The sequence below is a fragment of the Myxine glutinosa genome, chromosome 7 (assembly GCF_964187855.1).
Source record: "Myxine glutinosa chromosome 7, kmMyxGlut1.1, whole genome shotgun sequence".
NCBI lineage: Eukaryota > Metazoa > Chordata > Myxini > Myxiniformes > Myxinidae > Myxine > Myxine glutinosa.
This window is the reverse complement of record NC_136267.1, coordinates 157,873,799-157,895,105: the sequence shown is the minus strand read 5'-3', so window position 1 is coordinate 157,895,105 and position 21,307 is coordinate 157,873,799. Positions and strand designations below refer to the sequence as shown.

Below are 21,307 nucleotides of genomic sequence, written 5' to 3'. Positions count from 1 at the left end.
CAAACGTTTGGAGACATTGAGCAAATAAGCAGTGTGCAGGATTTTAACTTGGTATGCCTGGCTGCGTCATGCGCCATATGCTCACATAGTAGTGCCAAACAGTCCAGCTCGCTTGGCATGATTTTGTTGTTGTATATTACTTCAAGGAATACTTGATAGTTGAGGTTGATTAAACTTGGCCAGAAACAAACAAACAAACAAAAAACAAAACAAGTAAAGATACATTCAAAGTACACCGTCCCCATGCCAAATAAATAAATAACATATCCCACCAGAAAACTCATGGAAACACGAACCAAGGGCAATCAATTGAAAATGAGGACGTCATGCTCACGTAGACCTGATGATTCCATCGAGCGTGAACATCGAAAACAAAGCGTTACGTCCGGACATTGCACTCAGGAACAAAACGGAAAAGACAGCATTGATGATTGAAATATCAGTACCCAGCGATTTTGGCCGAAACAACGCCGAAATCAAGAAAATGACCCAATACCAGGACCTCAAAAATGAGGTCAAGATATCTTGGAATCTGAAGAATATCGAAATTGTACCAGTGATAATTGGAGCAACAGGAATGATAAAGAAGAACCTCACTGAGATTTAAAAACCATCCCTGGGAATATTACCACAAATAAACTACAACTGGAGGCAATCTGGGGTTTGGTTACGATCCTGAAAAGAGCCCTTGGAACAAAACTTTGAAAAAGTTGAACAGCTTGGTCCATGAACCGTGATTCCTTACCGAAGAGGAGGTGGATACTTTGGGTCCTGGGAGGACTCCGTTCCACCTCCTGAAACCCGCAAATGGAGATAACCAACGACACACACTCTGACAACAACATCTGGTTCCAACATCCGCGGACCCCATTTATTCGTGGTTAATAAATTGCAGCCCTTTGTCCTGTGAATTTGCGGTTTTGTCACAGGCGCAAAAAAACAATTTTCCACGAGCATGACCTGCTTCTACATCCTGGCCCTGCGCTTCACGTTTTCACAGCTTTTGGCGGCCACATAAAAATATTTTAGCCATGCTATAAGCGTGATTCGTAGGATATCCCACCATTCACATGGTAAACATTGCTTCGCGGGATATCCCACCATTCACACGGTGAACATTGCTTCACCGGATATTCCACCAGCTGCATAAAACGTCATTCCCCGCGAGTCACTTTGCAGAATGAAAACACTCCACCACATCTATTGGTGTAATTCGCTGTCTCCATTTTCCTCACTGAAAACATGCCTCGACATTGGTGTATTTTGCCCAGCCATTCGCGGATTTTGAAATGCCTGGAACCTATCCCCCCCTTTTTACATTGAAACGACCTCACATTCGCTGTTCCAACTTTCCCGGCATTTTCCAGCAACATATCACCTGCAAATGTCGTGTCCAAGTGCACTTCATTGCGATAGTTCTTTTTCGGCTGAGGTTTAAAACATTTTATCTGGATTCGGCCTCATCTGGATTCGGACCTGAACCAAAATCTAATTGGCTTGTTCTTGTCACCTAACCAACTCAGCGACCAAGTTTATTCATAACTCATCAATAACTTTTTTAAATGTCATGTTATATATCGCTTTTCGCCCGATCTCTCAATCGTGAAGAATTACTTAAAAATTAAGTAAGTCTCGTATCCGAATCCATGTTCAGATCTTCACCTAAATCGAATCAATTCGTCCTTGTCACACACACAACCTATCCACCAAGTTGCGTCCAAGTCCGTCCACAACTTTTTGAGATATCCTGCTACATATCGTTTTTGGCCCGATCTCCCAATGGTGAAGATTCACTTAAAAAATTATATTAGCCGGATCCGAATCCAGATCTTCATCAAAATCTAATCATTTCGTCCTTGTCACATACACTCCGCCAAATTTTGTCCGAATCCGTCCACTACTTTTTGAGATATCTTGTTCACAAACAGACAGACAGACAGGAGTGAAAACATAACCTCCATCCACCTTCGGTGGCGGAGGTAAATATTGCACAACACTATAGCACAACCACTCCTAATGGACACAGATATTCTGCTGATAGATCCACAATTTGAGAGGCTAGTCCTGCCATCTGCATTTTAAAGTTGCTGTGCTACAGACACTGGCATTGTGTGAACATCCCTGTAACTGTGGATGTACCTCCACTTTTAGGACACAGTGTGTCCACGAGACCATTTACCACCATCACTAATTGAGGAATCTGTGCTTTAATTGTTTGATGTTTCTTGCTTATTGGATGCTTAACATCGCATGACCAATTAGTGAGTTTACAGAACACCTCACCCAAGCAGTCTTGTGAAAATAGTATATGGGCGGGGTCTGCAAGTGGCAAATCTGATTGGTCGAGATGATGTAAAATGCCGTAATACTTTGTCCAAGTACTGCTAAATGAAAGGTTTTTGAAAGTGCAAAAAGGTAAGTTGTGTTATACAGTGTTGAAGTATATAATTCAATTGAAATAAAATATAGATTTTAAACTTTCTGGAAAAAAATTAACTGGAAGTATATTGCCATTGATCCAGCGTCTTCTACACCACCTTATTTAACATGCTACATTAGTTATGCGTTCTTGTATGTGTCTTTTGCGACCTCCTTAAGAAACAGTAAGTCTCCTGTTCGGAATGATTTTCAAGTTTGTTTTACTTCCAGAAAGGCAGACAGAGTAAAAAAAAAAAAACCCATCTCTGAAGTACATGCTCGAAGAACAATCTATATATATAAAACACAGTTTGTGTGTGTGTGTGTGTAATGTTACCGATAGACTCCTAAACGGAGAGGCTCACGTGCTTGATATTTGGCATAGACATGGCCATTGAGCCTGGGGAGAACATGGCCGACCTAAAAAAAAATATTTCATAATATTTTTTTACCATATTTTTACCTCAGCGCATTTCAGCGAGGAATATTATACACGGAATCTGACCGGTGGCAGAGCAGTGCGCTGATTCGCTCAGAGCGATCACGTGATGTTCCTTGCTGCCATAAACTCACAGTTACGCGTTCGCACGTAATTCTGAGCGAAAAGCGATTGCGTTTTTTCACATTTCAGCGAGGAACATTGCCATTCACACCACGTATGTTTTTTTCCTTTAATCTTTTGATCCATATTTTTTTTCAGCGAAGAATATTATACACGGAATCTGAATCGGTGGCAGAGCAGCGCGCTGATTCGCTCAGAGCGATCACATGATGTTCCTTGCCGCCATAAACTCACAGCAAGTAGCATAGATTTTAGCATGATTAGCATTTAGCATAATTTAGCATGATTTAGCATAGATAGTAGCATGTTTCACAAAGATTTTTTTTCAGCGAGGAATATTATACACGGAATCTCAACCAGTGGCAGAGCAGCGCGCTGATTCGCTCATTCGCGCTCATTGATGACGATCACGATCACGTGATGACGTGATCACGAATGATGTTCGTGACGCGATCATGTGATGTTCCTTGCCGCCATAAACTCACACAAAGCAAGTAGCATAGATTTTAGCATGATTAGCATTTAGCATGATTTAGCATAGATAGTAGCATGTTTCACATAGATTTTTTTTCAGCGAGGAATATTGTTGCGGAACCCAACGTCGGCCTCGGTTCCCCTTAGAGGGGGGATTAATCCCCTCTTCTATAACTGACCGACGTGGTCCCTGACGCTGCCCAGCGACCTCCGGAAAGGCTGGTGGCACAGCCCAGTTCGTACCGCGGACAGATGTTAATTGCCGAGCGGTTTTAGCAACCGCGGCACGAACTATTAACAGATACTAGACCCGATTCCTGAACGTTGGCCAAATCGTGCCACAGGTATTCAATGGGGAAAAGACAAAGACGACGGATGTGAAGACGAAGAAGAAGAAGACAAAAGGTAGGAAATACGAATATGATTTATTACTACTATTTACAACCAAAATAAACCAAGGAAGAAGGAAGGATAATAAAATAAAGACAGAAAGAATGGAAGTAGACACAGTGCAAATATTAACTTATTCTAAACAGGCTTAACTTATACCCCAGGACAAGACACACAGAACAAACTCACGTACACAGAAGGATGGAATGGCAGGACTGAAGGACTGGAAGGAGAGAAAGGGTCAGGTCCGTGCAAACGGCAGGGCTGGAGGTGACAGCTCCGACTCCTCGCACTCTGGTTCACAGAATGGGCGACAGGGAGATCCGAGGACCGCGGGACGTCGAGGTTCGCGTGCCCGCACTTGCTGTTCCTTCGAGTGCTGGTTGGTACCGCGAGCAGGGCGTGCCGATTCTCATTCGCCTTGTGCTCCTTGGCTATGCTCTTTCCTTTCCAGAACTCCCTCTCTCCTCCTCTGAACTGAACTCCGGTGGACTGCTCTTGTCACGCATCTGCCACATCCGCCGCCTCTCCCTCAAAATGCTTATGCGGGCGCTTTTATAACGCGCTTTTAGATCAACCCGCACCACGCCCGTGATGGTATTTCCCCAGCCCTGGTTGGCTGGTCAGGGCTCGCTGGCTCCACCCTTTTGATGACGATGGGTGGGCAACACCCGTGATTTGGCTCCTCCCCCTTCTCCAAGATTACCTCGTGGCTAATGGAGTCTTGCGGCGATGGAAAACGACTCGCACCGCTGTGATGAAAACGAAAGGGGACGTAGCTTATTTGACTTCGGTGCAATGGAGTATCAATTAATGGAAGACACAGCCTTAATCTAATACACATAATAAGGAGATAACTACTGAACAAGGAGGAAATCTATGATTGGCTACGTGTGGTATATGGAATAACTAACGGGAACGACCTTTGACCTTTATACACAACAAATGGAGGAAGGAGGGCGATATTTTACAACAACACAAAAAAAACACAATTCTCAAATCCATAACACTGCACCCTCCTCCTCTTAGGCACGTCCCGGGCCTATTAAACTTTTACCTTTAGTGTGGCACGTAGGTGTAGTTCCCTCTACATTTAACCTGACCCTGAGTGTGACAGTTTTAAAACATAAATAAATATGTCCCGCTGCTCCATTGCACCCTGCCTAACAGACTCATGCCCACAGCTAACCGATTGCGGAATTGTCTTCAAACTACAACATGAACGATGGAGGAGCATTATTTACAGTTACTCTACTGGTATTTACAAAACTAACCCAGGACCTGTGATTGTTCTTTTGGGGGGGAGGGGGGGGGAGACAGCCTGTGCTGCATCGACACACCAGAAAGCACCAAAAACGCACCAAAACACCAAAAGCACCATCAAGCACCAATCGGTGCACAGACCACAGTTCATAATAAAAATAACCAACAAACCCCTGGTGGTGTCTTGCTCTTCGGCTCCCTCTGCTGGCTATTGTCGTTCTTCCAGTTGTTGTCTTCTTCGTCTTCTTATTGGCGGCCTATTTGGTGGAGATAAAACTTGCACAAAACGTGTCCATTGTTGTTATTTATTGCCCACAGGGCCGACTAGGGGTGGTTCACCTGTGTGGCATAGGTGCCCTGTGACCAAGGTCCGCCAGCAATATCTCGGGCCTTCATGGCCGGTTCCAGCAGAGGGGCCATGCCCCAACCCATGGGGTCCATAAGTGGTGCTCAGCCACAGACATGTGGTCCATAAGTGGTGCATCAATGCAGACAGTTGTGGTTGCGAGAGTTCTGGCACACAATGGCGGACTCCCGCCCGCTCCCCTCGGCGCCCAGTGGCGCACAGTCCTCTGGTGGGAGACAAGGGGGGGGGGGGGAAGAAGACAGGTGAGCGAGGGGTAAGGTCACAAGGGTACACATCAATAAAGGCAATGCAAGGTGAGGTGCGTCTGGAGACTGAGCGGAGAAAAGCTCATCCCTACCGTATGTCACCCCCCCTGTTACCTACTCTACCCTTGCCCTTACCCCATATTTACAAAAATTTACACATTACAAATTCGTTGCTACCGTCTCGTCTTCACTATATTTCCCCCATACCAAATTCGTCCCCACAATCCCTCTAATCCAAATTTGCCATCCCCAATTCATCATCAATCCTCATAAGGAGGGAGAGATGGAACAACAAGCACAATGTCACACCCACGTCATGATGCGTCTCACAATCCAAACATTTGCACAAAAATAATAAAAACAATCTGGCATGGTGTGGAGGTACGTCATCTCAGGTGAGTGGATGTAGATGGTGCGAGGAGATTCTTAATCCTAACTATCTTCTAAATGACATTAACTCACTTTACACTACCCGGGGTCTTTCCCTGCCAATCCATTGGCAATCTTACTCTATGCGGTTTTAAGAACCAAATTCCCATTGACCAAACTGTGGTGCTTCATCAATTTGGGGTCTCACTCCCCCGATTCAACTCCCTGTGCCTTTGCACAATTTCAGGACTGGGTCGTGTGGCTCTCCCAGCAGGTCTACCCACCTGCACACCTCCACCACTGTAGTTGCCTCCGAGCTTACCTGCTCCTTAACCTAACCTATCTACTGGGGAAGGCCCTCTGGCGCTCTCCCCACTCGGTGCCCTCTGGCACTGGGCTATCCGGGTCCGTCCTCCGGATCCTCGGGCCCCATCCACAACAACTCTACCGGCTCCCAGAGCCCATCTTTGGCCTCACCTGGCCGACACCCGAACAGTGGCAGAGTGCTCAACCAACGACACACACTAACAGGCTACACGCCCAGCCATTTCCACGACACTAATGCACCCATCCAAACACCAATCTTCCACCACGCACCACAGATGCCAATATCCAACCACAATTTACCTGTACCCTCTACCTAACGCTTAAACTACCCTCCCCGGGTATTCGTGATAGGGGTCCACTTTTCCCCCATTCACACCTTCGCACCATCCACTCCACTCCACAGTTTCCACCATACTCACTCCACGACCATCCCTTCCATACTCCATATATTCCACACTCCATGTATTCCACACAACCATTCTCCATACACCTGTAGTTGCACACCTGTGCAATCACTCCTGGTGCTACCTGCACCCTCCTTCCTCCCAGGACCATTTGGTCAACACAACACACAACCCCCACTACTCACTCATGCACTGCTCCATACACCTGTTCAGTTGCACACCTGTGCAATCACAATTGTTCCTCACTCACTGCTCCATACACTTCCATGCTCAATACAATTCACAATCACTTCCTCACAAAACACTCCTGAGTACACCTCCAACACTCACACGGCATCATCTGATCTACCTGGTTTCCCTCTAAAACTCGCGCTTCCCCGTCGCCCCTTATATTATTGCGCTCCCTCGTCATTATCATCCAACTACCCTCTCTTTGTCCCCAACTACCTGTCCAAAGTCGCTACTTAACCTTACCGTTACCTATGGTCATCTTCTCTAGATCCCTATCATTATCCTAACCCTCCCGGGCTAGTTTTCACTGCCAAACCCCATAGCTATTGCTCCTTTGCCCCCGCTGTGACAGATGGCAGAGTTGCCATCCCACCACAACGGGTATCTCTCACTACCAATTTGGCTTATCCAATTGCAACCAATCAAAAATTTCCAATTACAAATTCCCTATCCCTACCAAATGTCCTTTAACTGGAGCCTCGGTGCGTCTTTACATGCTCAGAACTTGGCTTCGCCAAGTCGAGCAATGAATGCGGGTTGTTCGTTGCCGGCGGTTGGATCCGTCCGGCATTCGGTGCAGGGAAGGGGTTTCGCTCAGGCCGAGATCCCAAGGTCCACCTCGGCGCGGAGCCTTTCGGTCTCCCGCCTGATGACCCGATCTCGCCCTGCCGGAACGCCTCAACCACAAAGGGGCGCCGTGCCGACCCTTCCTACCGGGCCGCCCGCTCTGCTGAGCGGAGCACGGATGCGACCGTTCAGAGCGCAGCCCGGCATGGATCGCGTACGGCGGTTCCTTTGAAACCGCCGCGGTTACGATCCCCGCCGGTTCCCGCTGCACACGAAGCCCGGCCTGCACCGAGGGCTCGCTTCGGCTATAAGTCGATCTAACCGCTAACCCGGTTGGCGTCGATGCTCCACTTGCATGCTTACACCCCGCAGCCCGTTCCTTGCTCACACATCCAGCTGTCTCCATGCTCTTTGTCATTGCACCTTCTCTGACACACCCCCAGGTTCACTCATTGACTTCGTCACTCCTCTGACCACCGCACACCTTAGCACACACTCGTCGTTCGCACACCTCACCAACACACCTCTTCACGCCCCCTCCTCGGTCACATCCTCTGTGACAACCACGGGTGTGCACTCACTTGCACACCCAATCACGTGCCGTACTACTACCTCGAGTGTGCTTTCCCACACGCGCTCGACCATTCCAGGTGTGCTTTCTTCCATTCCAGGTGTGCATCCTCTCACCTGCCACAACCAACTCACGCTCCGTGTCACTCTCACTACTTTTACCACCACACTCGGTCGTGCATTCACCCTTACTCTTGACAGCGCACTCTGTTATCATGCACTCCTCTGTTACACACCTTTCTCGCGCATCCTCTTGCACACACTCTCCCGTTACGTCCTCCGTAACACTCACCACAGGTGTGCATTCTTTCGTTACCTCCTCTGTAACACTCCCCACTACGCGCTTCCATGTGCCCCCCCACACACGCGCTACGACCAACTCACTCTCGACAGCACACTCACTCCTCGGCGCGCACTTTTTCCTCACACACCCCATCGTCGGACATCCTCGCACACCTCCTCCTTCATACTCTGTACCTGTCGTACACTTCACCAGCGGCCTCTCACGAACACCCGGGTCCAAACCAACCCCCAAGCCGACTGAATCTCCCCTTACACCATATACATTTCCGAGTATACCGCCACTCACCTTGGCACCCCGTCTCCGCACCTCCTTCGCCACCTGCAAACTCTTTATTTGGTTAGCAAGCACACCATCAGGATTTGAGCACCGACCTTGTACATATTCCATCACCTCCTCCTTTATCTCCCTCTTAGTTTCCCTCCGTCTCTTCTTAATTTCACTCACCCCCTCTTCCACTTCCTCTAACTTTTGCTTCACCTCTTTTATTTCCCGGTGCGTCTCCTCAATTTCGTCCTCTAATGCCACCTTGACCGTTTCTATATGCGTCCTCACCTCCCGGTCCTTCGTCTCCACTGCCTCTGTCACCTCGTCCAACCTTGCTGTTAGTCCCTCATGTACAGTCTGACACTCCTTCTTAATGACGGCTACGTCCCTCTTTATTTCCTTCTGGGTCGCCTTCAACCCCTCGATCACAGCCGTATTCTTTTGTACCTGTTCCTTCAACTCCCTTTGTCCCACTGTCAGCTGTCCCACCCCTGCGTCAACTCCTCTATGCCACCTTGTAACTTTGCTGTCCCCCTTCTCACCTCTTTCTCCATACGCTCCTTACCTCGCTTTACCTCCTCGCGTACCCCCGAGACATCCTCGCCCACACCTCGTCTTATCTCCTCCCCCATCTCCTCCATTTCTTTAGTAGATGCCGCCCTCATCTGTTCCAATTCATCCCTCTGAGCATCCAGTTTACCTTCCAACCCGATTTTCACCTCCTCTATCTGGTTCCCCATCCGTTTGATTTCCCGGGCGGATTGCTCCCCTATTTCCCGCAATTTGTCTTCCATCCTGTCTTCTAGCCCCGCTAACCCATTTTTCACCCCTTTTATCCCGTTGTCTAACCCCTCAAATTTATTGTTCAACCCCTTAAAATTATTGTCTAACTCCTCAAATTTATTTCCCATATTACTTAACCCGTCTCTCAATTGCTCACTGGTACCCCTCGCTTCGTCCCTCATTGCTCCCAATTGCTCACTATCAGCCCTCATTCTGTTTTTCATTCGTTCCAATTGTTTTCCCATCCCCATTTGCACGGCGGCCTGCAGCTGCGCAATGAGGGCTTGCACGTCTATCCCTCCCACTTGCGCCGCGGGCGCGGCTACCGCAGCGCCGCCATTTTGTGCCTCTGCAACAACGTGCGCGAGGGCGCCATCTTGCGCACCTGATACCCCCACAACCACCTCCTCATTGTTCTCCTCCTCCATTTCTCCCACATACATTTCCCCGAGGTCCTGGGTTACCCCTAACCCCTCTTCTATTGCCCCCACCGGCATCCCGTCGCCTTGACCATCCATGGCACGATTTTTAAATTTAGGATTTTATAAACCACAATTTTTGGGCCACTCGTAATTTGAGCGCGCTAAGCGCTTCAGGTCCGAATCTCGCTCCCGACACCAAATGTTGCGGCCAATAGTACAATTGGTGTCCAAAATTTGGGCTAAATAAATTTAGTCCCAGGTTCGAATCCCAACTCCTGACTACCAAATGTTGCGGAACCCAACGTCGGCCTCGGTTCCCCTTAGAGGGGGGATTAATCCCCTCTTCTATAACTGACCGACGTGGTCCCTGACGCTGCCCGGCGACCTCCGGAAAGGCCGGTGGCACAGCCCCGTTCGTACCGCGGACAGATGTTAATTGCTGAGCGGTTTTAGCAACCGCGGCACGAACTATTAACAGATACTAGACCCGATTCCTGAACGTTGGCCAAATCGTGCCACAGGTATTCAATGGGGAAAAGACAAAGACAACGGATGTGAAGAAGAAGAAGAAGAAGACAAAAGGTAGGAAATACGAATATGATTTATTACTACTATTTACAACCAAAAGAAACCAAGGAAGAAGGAAGGATAATAACATAAAGACAGAAAGAATGGAAGGAGACACAGTGCAAATATTAACTTATTCTAAACAGGCTTAACTTATACCCCAGGACAAGACACACAGAACAAACTCACGTACACAGAAGGATGGAATGGCAGGACTGAAGGACTGGAAGGAGAGAAAGGGTCAGGTCCGTGCAAACGGCAGGGCTGGAGGTGACAGCTCCGACTCCTCGCACTCTGGTTCACAGAACGGGCGACAGGGAGATCCGAGGACCGCGGGACGTCGAGGTTCGCGTGCCTGCACTTGCTGTTCCTTTGAGTGCTGGTTGGTACCGCGAGCAGGGCGTGCCGATTCTCATTCGCCTTGTGCTCCTTGGCTATGCTCTTTCCTTTCCAGAACTCCCTCTCTCCTCCTCTGAACTGAACTCCGGTGGACTGCTCGTCACGCATCTGCCACATCCGCCGCCTCTCCCTCAAAATGCTTGCGCGGGCGCTTTTATAACGCGCTTTTAGATCAACCCGCGCCACGCCCATGATGGTTTTTCCCCAGCCCTGGTTGGCTGGTCAGGGCTCGCTGGCTCCACCCTTTTGATGACGATGGGCGGGCAGCGCCCGTGATTTGGCTCCTCCCCCTTCTTCTCCGAGATTACCTCGTGGCTAATGGAGTCTTGCGGCGATGGAAAACCACTCGCACCGCTGGGATGAAAACGAAAGGGGACCTAGCTTATTTGACTTCGGTGCAATGGAGTATCAATTAATGGAAGACACAGCCTTAATCTAATACACATAATAAGGAGATAACTACTGAACAAGGAGTAAATCTATGATTGGCTACGTGTGGTATATGGAATAACTAACGGGAACGACCTTTGACCTTTATACACAACAAATGGAGGAAGGAGGGTGATATTTTACAACAACACAAAAAAAAACACAATTCTCAAATCCATAACAATATTGTTACAGACACGACTTTGATGTTAAAGTGGGCCGAGCGGAATGGCCGTCGTGTCCGCACAAATTACCCGACTATACTCGACGTTGACGAAGTCGCGCGATGCTGGCTCAATAAGAAAAAGAAGACACCCGGCTGGACTACAATAACACAATACGACACCAGGGGTTCAGTTCTCAAGACCTCCGGAGGAGGTTATATTAAGGCGGAAGGTTAGATTACAACTACAAGAGGGACAGCATAGAAAGACAAGCACTTAGACACAATCTTATATTATTCCCAACAGACGACAGATAAACGGGACAAAATGCTGACTCACACGGGGATTGATGGAAAGGACAGGCGGGTAGCGATGGCTCCAGGTGCACCTGGGCTCAAAGGTCAGAATCGACTCGGTCCGGTCCAGAGATGCGGGGAGGTCGCAGCGCTCGGATGGCGTCTTGTCTGCTCAAGCTGGGGGCGCATCTGACTCAGCGCTCGCAGGTGGCTTTCCTTCTCCAAGCTCGGTGCGCATCTCTCTCAGCGCTCGCAGGTGGCTTTCCTTCTCCAAGCTGGGTGCGCATCTCTCTCAGCGCTCGCAGGTGGCTTTCCTTCTCCAAGCTGGGTGCGCATCTCACGTCACATCCGGCGCGGGGCCGCGTATATCCGGCGGGGAGTGACACGCCCTCGGCTCGTTAGCTCCGCCTCGTGGAATCGGCACGTTGCTTCTCATTGGGTGCGTGCGGGGGGGTTTACCAGGCTCCGCCCTTGACGAGGAGCTGACAAGGAGCCCCTTCGTGGTAACCCCGTGGAGCGCATGGTCTGGAGCTAATCGAGCCGGTGTGAGGACGCATCCTCCCCCGCTCCGCCGCCATCTCTGTTGTTGTTGTAATCGTTGGGGAAGAAGATGGAAGGAGGTATGGGAAAGGTCCTAAACTCACTACTGATGCCATATAATCACATTCTGGTGCAACGAAGAGTCATAATTAATGGAGACGAGGCCTTAACTGACATAGAATAAGAATAACTAGGAAGATGTCCGAAAGTTGTCTACGTGTGGTGCGGTGGACCTGGGCACGACATTTAATGGGGGAATAAGGGGAAGGTCGGCTCTACTGATTGTTATTTACATGCAATGGGACTAGGGAATGGGGGATTGGGGAAAGTTGGGGAGTATTGGAGAAAATAGGGGAATATTTACAAGCGGATATGGAGGCCAAATTCCATATTCGCAACATTGCACCCTTCTCTACCCTCGGGGCGTCCCGACCCGATAAATTTTTACCTACTTTAGTGTGGCACGCAATGTAGTTCCCTCTACTATTAACTCTACCCTGAGTGCGACAGTTTTACAGATATTCACAAATGAGTAAATATGTCCCCCTGCGACGTTGCACCCTTCTCCTCACAGAAACACACCCACAGGATAACCGAATCCGGAAAGAATTCTCAAACTAAACATACAGCCGGTAGGGAGCATTATTTACAAGATTACGCTGATATCTACACTACGATCCAGGACCTGTCTTTGGAGGAACACATGCAGATGTTATGCATAGAGAGAGCGCGCTTGCCAGCATCGATACACCAACCCACGAGTGCTCTGTGGCCGACGGCCTTTAATAACGTGCAGAGCACCCTTTCCCAGCATCAAAAGCACCACCCCACCACCAATCGGTGCAGTCACCATTGTTCATTGGAATAAAAATAAATTCGACAACCCCTAACCCTGCAGGTGTCTCTTGCTCTTCTTGTGGTGCACTTGGTGTTAACTAAAAGTGGTTCACCTGTATGGCATAGGTGCCACGTTGACCCATAGGTCCATCCCCGGGTGGTGCTTGGCCGCAAACGAACTGCGGTCCATTGTGGGTGGCCACAAACATTGCGGTCCATATGGTGTATCGATCCCGGCAGCAAACAGCAAAAGTGCAGGCCCACAACTGCGCAGCCAGCACCTCTCTCTCCTCTCTCTCTACCCCAAAGCCAGATCCTCGGAGGTGGGAGACAAAAGGAGCAGACCAGTGAGTAAGGTGGTAAGGGCGCAAAAGTGCACGCAATGTAAGGTGATGCACACTGGGGGCACATGGGAACCAGGTGAGACAGGTACGTTCCTATCGTACGCCCCCCCCCACCAGGTAACCTACATGGCCCCTCCCTTACCCCTTACTGCATCCACAAAACACAACACTACCCATAAACATCTACTTTACAAATCAACAAACATCCCTACTGTCTTCCCCGTTCCTCCCATATACCAAATTCGTCTTCTCTCCCTCCTAACCAATCAAATTTGCCATTTTCAACTCTCATCAAAATTTACCATCACCAATTCATCATCAGTCCCTCCTAGGGAGGGAGAGATGGAATCACCCCAATGTCTCATCCACGTCGTGATGCGTCTCACAAATCCAACAACAATTCTCATTTCTGCAACACAAACAAAGAAAACACAGGTGTGGAGTCATCATCATCACCACAGGTAAGTGGCTGCGTATGGTGCGACAGGTTCATCAATCCTAACTATTTCCTAAATGACTTTAACAACTTTACACTACCCGGGGTCTTTCTCCGGCCAAACCATTGGCCCTCTTACACTATGGGTTCTAAAAACCAATTCCCATTGGCCAGACTGTGGTGCTCTTCAATTTGGGGTCTCACTCCCCCGATTCATCTCCCGGTGCCCTCGTACAATTTCTGGGCTGCGACGTGTACCTCTCCCAGTGGGTCTACCCACCTGCACACCTCCACCACTGCAGTTGCCTCCGAGCTTACCTGCTCCTTACCCTAACCTAACTACCAGGGGAAGGCCCTCTGGCTCTCTCCCCACTCCGTGCCCTCTCTGGCACTGGGCTGCCCGATCCACACCCGGGATCCTCAGGCACCCACTCACAACTACCGGCTCCCAGAGCCCACCTGCGGCCTCACCTGGCCGACATCCTCACAGTGGTGGAGTGCCCAACCAACTACACACACTAACAGGCTACACGCCCAGCCATTTCCACAACACTAATGCACCCATTCACAACACCATTCTGCAACCGCACCACAAATGCCAATATCCAACCACAATTTACCTGCACCCTCTACCTAACACTTACACTACCCGCCCCGGGTGTCCGTGATGGGGGTCCACTCTTCCCCCATTCACACCTTCACACCATGCACACCACTCCGTACCACTTACTCCAACTCTCTCCACACACCTGTATTTGCACACCTGTGCTCTCACACCTGGTGCCACCGGCACCCTTCTCTCCCCAAGCGCATTCGCGCTGATCCACAACACTCACTACTCATACACTGCTCCACACACCTGTCCAGTTGCACACCTGTGCAATCACACCTGTTCAATCCTCACACACACAGCATCATCTCAGCTAACTACTCCCTTCTGAAACTTGCGCTTCCCAGTCGTCCCTTTAAACTATTGCGCTCCCTCGTCATTATCATCCATACTAATCTACCTGCGTCCCCACTACAGGTATCAGTCACTAACTAACCTTAACGTTACCTAAGGTCATCTTCTCTAGATCCCTACACACCATATCCTAACCCACCCGGGCTAGTTTTCACTGCCATACACCCCATAATCTATTGCTCCTTTGCCCCCCTATGGGAAGGATGGTGGATTTGCCATCCCACCACATCGGGGGTCTCTCACTATAAATTTTGCACATCAAATTTCCACAAATTAAAAATTTGCCAATCACTGCCCATCATCTGCCAATCACTACTGCCAATCCTTTGCCAATCATCAAATTTTGTTTTTCTCTAATTTTGGGTCCAAAACACTAACCTCATCACCCGTCTACTCACTAATACCTCTCGGTGCGCCAATTCCCGTCCAAAGCCCGGCTTCGTAAAGCCAAGCAATGGATGCTGGTTGTCCTGTGCCAGTGGCTGGCTGCATCCTGCCTTCGGTGCAGGGAAGGAGGTTTACCCGGCCCGAGATCCCACGCACCATCTCGGCACGGAGCCATCCAATGCCCCGATCTCGACCTGCCGGCACGTCTCACCAAAAAGTGGTCGCCATGACGACCCTTTCTATCGGGCTGCCAGCTCCGCCTAGTGGAGCCTGGACGCGGCCGTTCAAAGCGAGGCCCGGCACGCACCGAGGGCCTGCTTCGGCTAAAAGTCGCTCTAACCTCTAACCCGTGTAACGTCGATGCTTCACCTGGACGCTTACACCCCGCAGCCCGTTCCTTGCTCACACATCCAGCCGTGCCCATGCTCCTCGTACCTTTCCTTACACACCCAGGTACACCCATTCCACTCACAGCCTTGGTCACACACCTGACCACCGAACACTTTGGCACACATTCGTTGCTCGCACACCTCACCAATACACCGCTTCGCGCCCCCTCCTCGGTCACCTCCTCTGTGACAATCACAGGTGTGCCCTCATTCGCACACCCAACCATGTGCCTCACCACCAACTCCAGCGGGCATTCCCACTCACGCTCTACCATTCCAGGTGTGCATCCTTCCATCCCAGGTGTACATCCTCGCTCACCTGTCACAACTAACTCACGCTCCATGTCACTCTCGCTACTTTCACCTCCACTCGTGACAACGCACTCACCCTTACTCTTGACAGCACACTCTTTCCTCATGCACCTGTCCGTCACACACCTTTCTCGCGCACACTCTCCCGTTACACCCTCTGTAACACTCACCACAGGTGGACACTCTTCCTTACTTCTGACAGCGCACTCTTTCCTCATGCACCTGTCCGTCACACACCTTTCTCGCGCACACTCTCCCGTTACACCCTCTGTAACACTCACCACAGGTGGACACTCTTCCTTACTTCTGACAGCGCACTCTTTCCTCATGCACCTGTCCGTCACACACCTTTCTCGCGCACACTCTCCCGTTACACCCTCTGTAACACTCACCACAGGTGGACACTCTTCCTTACTTCTGACAGCGCACTCTTTCCTCATGCACCTGGCCGTCACACACCTTTCTCGCGCACACTCTCCGGTCACACCCTCTGTAACACTCACCACACCACGCTTCCATGTGCTCCCTCGCACACGCGCTACGACCGACTCACTCTCGCCAGCACACTCACTCCTTGGCACGCACTTTTTCCTCACACACCCCAGAGTCGGACTTTCTTGCACACCTCCTTTTTCGCACACCAGACCTGTCGCACACTTCACCAACGGCCTTTCACGAACACCCGGGTCCATCTCGACCCCCAAGCTTCTTAAATCCCCTGGCGCATCATACGCACGACCATATTGGTCACCACTTACACCAGGTCCTCTTCCTCTTCGCTTCTCCTCCATCACCTGCGAATCCCTCATCCGGTTAATGAGCACATCACGATCCAAACACAGACTTTGGACCAATTCTTTTATCTCCTCTTTTATCTCTTTGTTATCCCCTCTCCGTCGCTTCTTAATTTCGCTCACCCCCTCTTCCACTTCTTTCTGTGTCGCTTTCAACCCTCCTAATACCGCAGTGTTCCTTTGAACCTGCTCCACTAACTCCGTCTGTCCCACCGTCAGCTGCTCCACCTCCTGCGTCAGGTCCTCTATGCCCCCTTGTAACTTTACAGTCCCCTTTCTCACCTCCTTCTCCATGTGCTCCTCACAGTGCCTCACCTCCTTGCGCACTCCTCCGACCTCCTCACTCACTCCTCTTCTGATCTCCTCTCCCTCTACCCCATTTTTCACTCCCTCTATCTGATTCTCCTGGGCAGCCATTCTATTTTCTACCCCCATTAACCCATGTTTCACTCCCTCTATCTGATTCTCTTGAGCGGCCATTCTGTTTTCTACCCCCGTTAACCCATGTTTCACTCCCTCTATCTGATTCTCCTGGGCAGCCATTCTATTTTCTACCCCCATTAACCCATGTTTCACTCCCTCTATTTGATTCTCTTGAGCGGCCATTCTGTTTTCTACCCCCGTTAACCCATGTTTCACTCCCTCTATCTGATTCTCTTGAGCGGCCATTCTGTTTTCTACCCCCGTTAACCCATTCTTTACTTCTTTTATCCCGTTGTCTAACTCCTCCCCAGTACCCCTCGCTTCGTCCCTCATTACCCCCATCTGGTTTCCCATTACCCCCAATCGCTCACTCCGAGCCCTCGCTTCGTCCCTCATTACCCCCAGTTGGCCCTTCAATCGCTCACTCCGAGCCCTCATTCGGTTCGTTATTTCTTCAATTTGGTTTCCCAATCGCTCACCCAATCGCTCAATTTGGCTCCCCATACTCATCTGTACAGCTGCCTGTAGCTGCGCAATGAGGGCCTGTATGTCAATCGGCTGCATGTTAAAGCCCGTTGATACAGCGGGCTCGGCTACCGCGCGCTCTTGCGAGGCGCCATTTTGCGTGCCTGCTACCCTCGCTGTTTCGCTCTCCTCATGTCCCTCAATTTGGTCCTGGACCGACCCTGCTTCACTCTCCGCTACCGGACCCCAGCCGTCTTGATCCGCCATAGCGCGACTTGCAAAATTCGAGTTTCGTAAAACAAATCCAAATTTTTTTTTTTTTTCGTTATAATTTCGGCGAGCGCAGTAACCGCGGGACCGCGCTCCGGCTCGATTTTGTCGAGCGCAGTACGCGCTCCGAACCGATTTTCCCTCCCAAAATTTGGGCCTAACTAATTTAGTCCCGGGTCCGAATCTCACTCCTCGACACCAATTGTTACAGACGTGGCTTAGATGTTAGTTTACCGAGCGGTTTTGGTATGACCACGTCTGCACAAGTTACCGATTATACTCGACGTTGACGAAGCCGCGCCACGCTGGCTCAATAAGAAAAAGAAGACACCCGGCTGGACTACAATAACACAATACGACACCAGGGGTTCAGTTCTCAAGACCTCCGGAGGAGGTTATATTAAGGCGGAAGGTTAGATTACAACTACAAGAGGGACAGCATAGAAAGACAAGCACTTAGACACAATCTTATATTATTCCCAACAGACGACAGATAAACGGGACAAAATGCTGACTCACACGGGGATTGATGGAAAGGACAGGCGGGTAGCGATGGATCCAGGTGCACCTGGGCTCAAAGGTCAGAATCGACTCGGTCCGGTCCAGAGATGCGGGGAGGTCGCAGCGCTCGGATGGCGTCTTGTCTGCTCAAGCTGGGGGCGCATCTGACTCAGCGCTCGCAGGTGGCTTTCCTTCTCCAAGCTCGGTGCGCATCTCTCTCAGCGCTCGCAGGTGGCTTTCCTTCTCCAAGCTGGGTGCGCATCTCTCTCAGCGCTCGCAGGTGGCTTTCCTTCTCCAAGCTGGGTGCGCATCTCACGTCACATCCGGCGCGGGGCCGCGTATATCCGGCGGGGAGTGACACGCCCTCGGCTCGTTAGCTCCGCCTCGTGGAATCGGCACGTTGCTTCTCATTGGGTGCGTGCGGGGGGGTTTACCAGGCTCCGCCCTTGACGAGGAGCTGACAAGGAGCCCCTTCGTGGTAACCCCGTGGAGCGCATGGTCTGGAGCTAATCGAGCCGGTGTGAGGACGCATCCTCCCCCGCTCCGCCGCCATCTCTGTTGTTGTTGTAATCGTTGGGGAAGAAGATGGAAGGAGGTATGGGAAAGGTCCTAAACTCACTACTGATGCCATATAATCACATTCTGGTGCAACGAAGAGTCATAATTAATGGAGACGAGGCCTTAACTGACATAGAATAAGAATAACTAGGAAGATGTCCGAAAGTTGTCTACGTGTGGTGCGGTGGACCTGGGCACGACATTTAATGGGGGAATAAGGGGAAGGTCGGCTCTACTGATTGTTATTTACATGCAATGGGACTAGGGAATGGGGGATTGGGGAAAGTTGGGGAGTATTGGAGAAAATAGGGGAATATTTACAAGCGGATATGGAGGCCAAATTCCATAATCGCAACAATATTATACACGGAATCTGAGGCGGTGGCAGAGCAGCGCGCTGATTCGCTCAGAGCGATCACGTGATGTTCCATTCCCGCCGCCGGACCATTGAACATAAAACACAGTTTGTGTGTGTGTAATGTTACCGATGGACTCCTAAATGGAGAGGCTCACGTACTTGATATTTGGCACAGACATGGCCATTGAGCCTGGGAAGGATATGGCCTACCTAAAAATATTTGACAAGATCCATATTTTTTATTCATATTTACCTCAGCGCATTTCAGCGAGGAATATTATACAGGGAATCTGACCTGGTGGCAGAGCAGCGCGCTGATTCGCTCAGAGCGATCACGTGATGTTACGTCCCCGCTGCCAGACCATTGAACATAAAACACAGTTTGTGTGTGTGTAATGTTGTAATGTGTGTAATGTGCGGGTCTCCCTTCCCCCGCCCGGCAACGCCGGTACTGGAGGGCGTCACAGGATCGGTGAGTCTCCAAAAATCCGCTTCGTGCTGTTGCGAAGATGCAGGACGATGTCGCGATTGTTGTGCTGCTCTCCGACCATGAGAACTGCAACGTCATTGTTGACTGGCCCTCCACTCCCCTCCCCTCCCCCTCCCCCCTCCCCCTCCCCCCTCCCCCCTCCCACCCACCCCCTCCCCCCTCCCACCCCTCACCCCCCCCCTCTCCTCCCCTCCCCCCCGTTCCCCTCCCCTCCCCTTCCCCCTCCCCTCCCCTCCCCCGCCCGGCAATGCCGGGTACTTCTGCTAGTATTATATATACATGCTCAAATAACCAATTGCTTCACCCCATTTTTCGCTGCGCGGTGTAAAATCATTGCTTTCACCTAAATTCCAGCAAAGTCCACATCCACGTAGCGGCGATGTGTTTTCACTTGTGATTCTGCCTTGCTCCATGATGAAAAGTTTGTTTTCCTTTGTTTTAGGCAGAGAAGAAACGGCAGGAGAATAAGATGCGACGTGACCAACTGAATGACGAGTATCTCGACCTCCTGGAGAAACAGCGGCTCTACTTCAAGACTGTCAAGGAGTTCAAGGCGGTAATGGGCCTTTTTCATTAGTCACTGCAATTTTTTTGTTCTTTTTAATTTCTCGATCAAATATTTGTGGAAATTGTGAGTCTGTGAGCGTTAATGGTGAGGGATGTTTTAATTTTATTTACTCCCTTTGCTAGAGATCACTTCCTATTTCAATGGCATCGTTGTCAGTATTTAGATGCAAGTTTATTTCAAAGGTGGAGATAGTTTGGACACAGCCTGCTGTTGTCATTTATTTCTGTTTTTCTTTCAGGAGTGCCGGAAGAATGAAATGTTGCTATCAAAGCTCAGAGCTCAGAGCTAAGAACAAGGATCAAGGGTGACTCTGTGAGGATATTTTTAGATCAGGATCAAGAACTCCTGCAATCAGTGTTTAGCATCCTGGCAGAGAGGTATTGGAGTATTCACGGAGCAAAAATGAGGCCCGGACAACATGTTTGCTGCACCGATTCATTAAATGATTTTCACTGTTGCCACCTTTGCTCAGCAAATGATTTTTTTGTCTTTTGATTTTTTTATATTATTATTGAAGTTCACCTGAAACAGGGCTGAATTCCACTCATTTGTAAAGGGCTACAAAGAAAATGAAGATGATGAAAAGCTGGCATAACCTCCAGCTGGTCCTGAAACAAGGAAACCTCTTCACAGGACCACTGTGTGGGATGGCACAACTAGGCCAGGTGGAAAAATGAATTTTCCCACACCTTTGGCTGTTTTTTAGGAGACACCATTTCCGTACTGGACAGTCGTGGCCTCCTGAAGGGATATACCCAGTAACCCCTTCTCCCATTAACCTCCGCCTCTTCACTCATGTCCCTCAAAGCATTCATCCACTCCTACTTATTCTCCTTTGCCCCACTGCCTACTCTTG

The 21,307-nt window shown here is 49.9% G+C and overlaps 1 protein-coding gene across 7 annotated transcripts in view; it reads left to right on the top strand.

Moving 5' to 3' along the window:
- Nucleotides 1-20,908, top strand: part of CCDC93 (CCC complex scaffolding subunit CCDC93) — a 107,192-nt gene extending 86,284 nt beyond the window's left edge. For all 7 annotated transcript variants that reach the window (XM_078782460.1, XM_078782459.1, XM_078782457.1 and 4 more), the window contains 2 exons: nt 20,326-20,439; nt 20,690-20,908. In XM_078782460.1, coding sequence (XP_078638586.1) covers nt 20,326-20,439; nt 20,690-20,740 — 165 coding nt within the window. In that variant the 3' untranslated portion in view covers nt 20,741-20,908. The remainder of the gene's footprint in view (nt 1-20,325; nt 20,440-20,689) is intronic.
- Nucleotides 20,909-21,307: the final 399 nt, after the last annotated feature.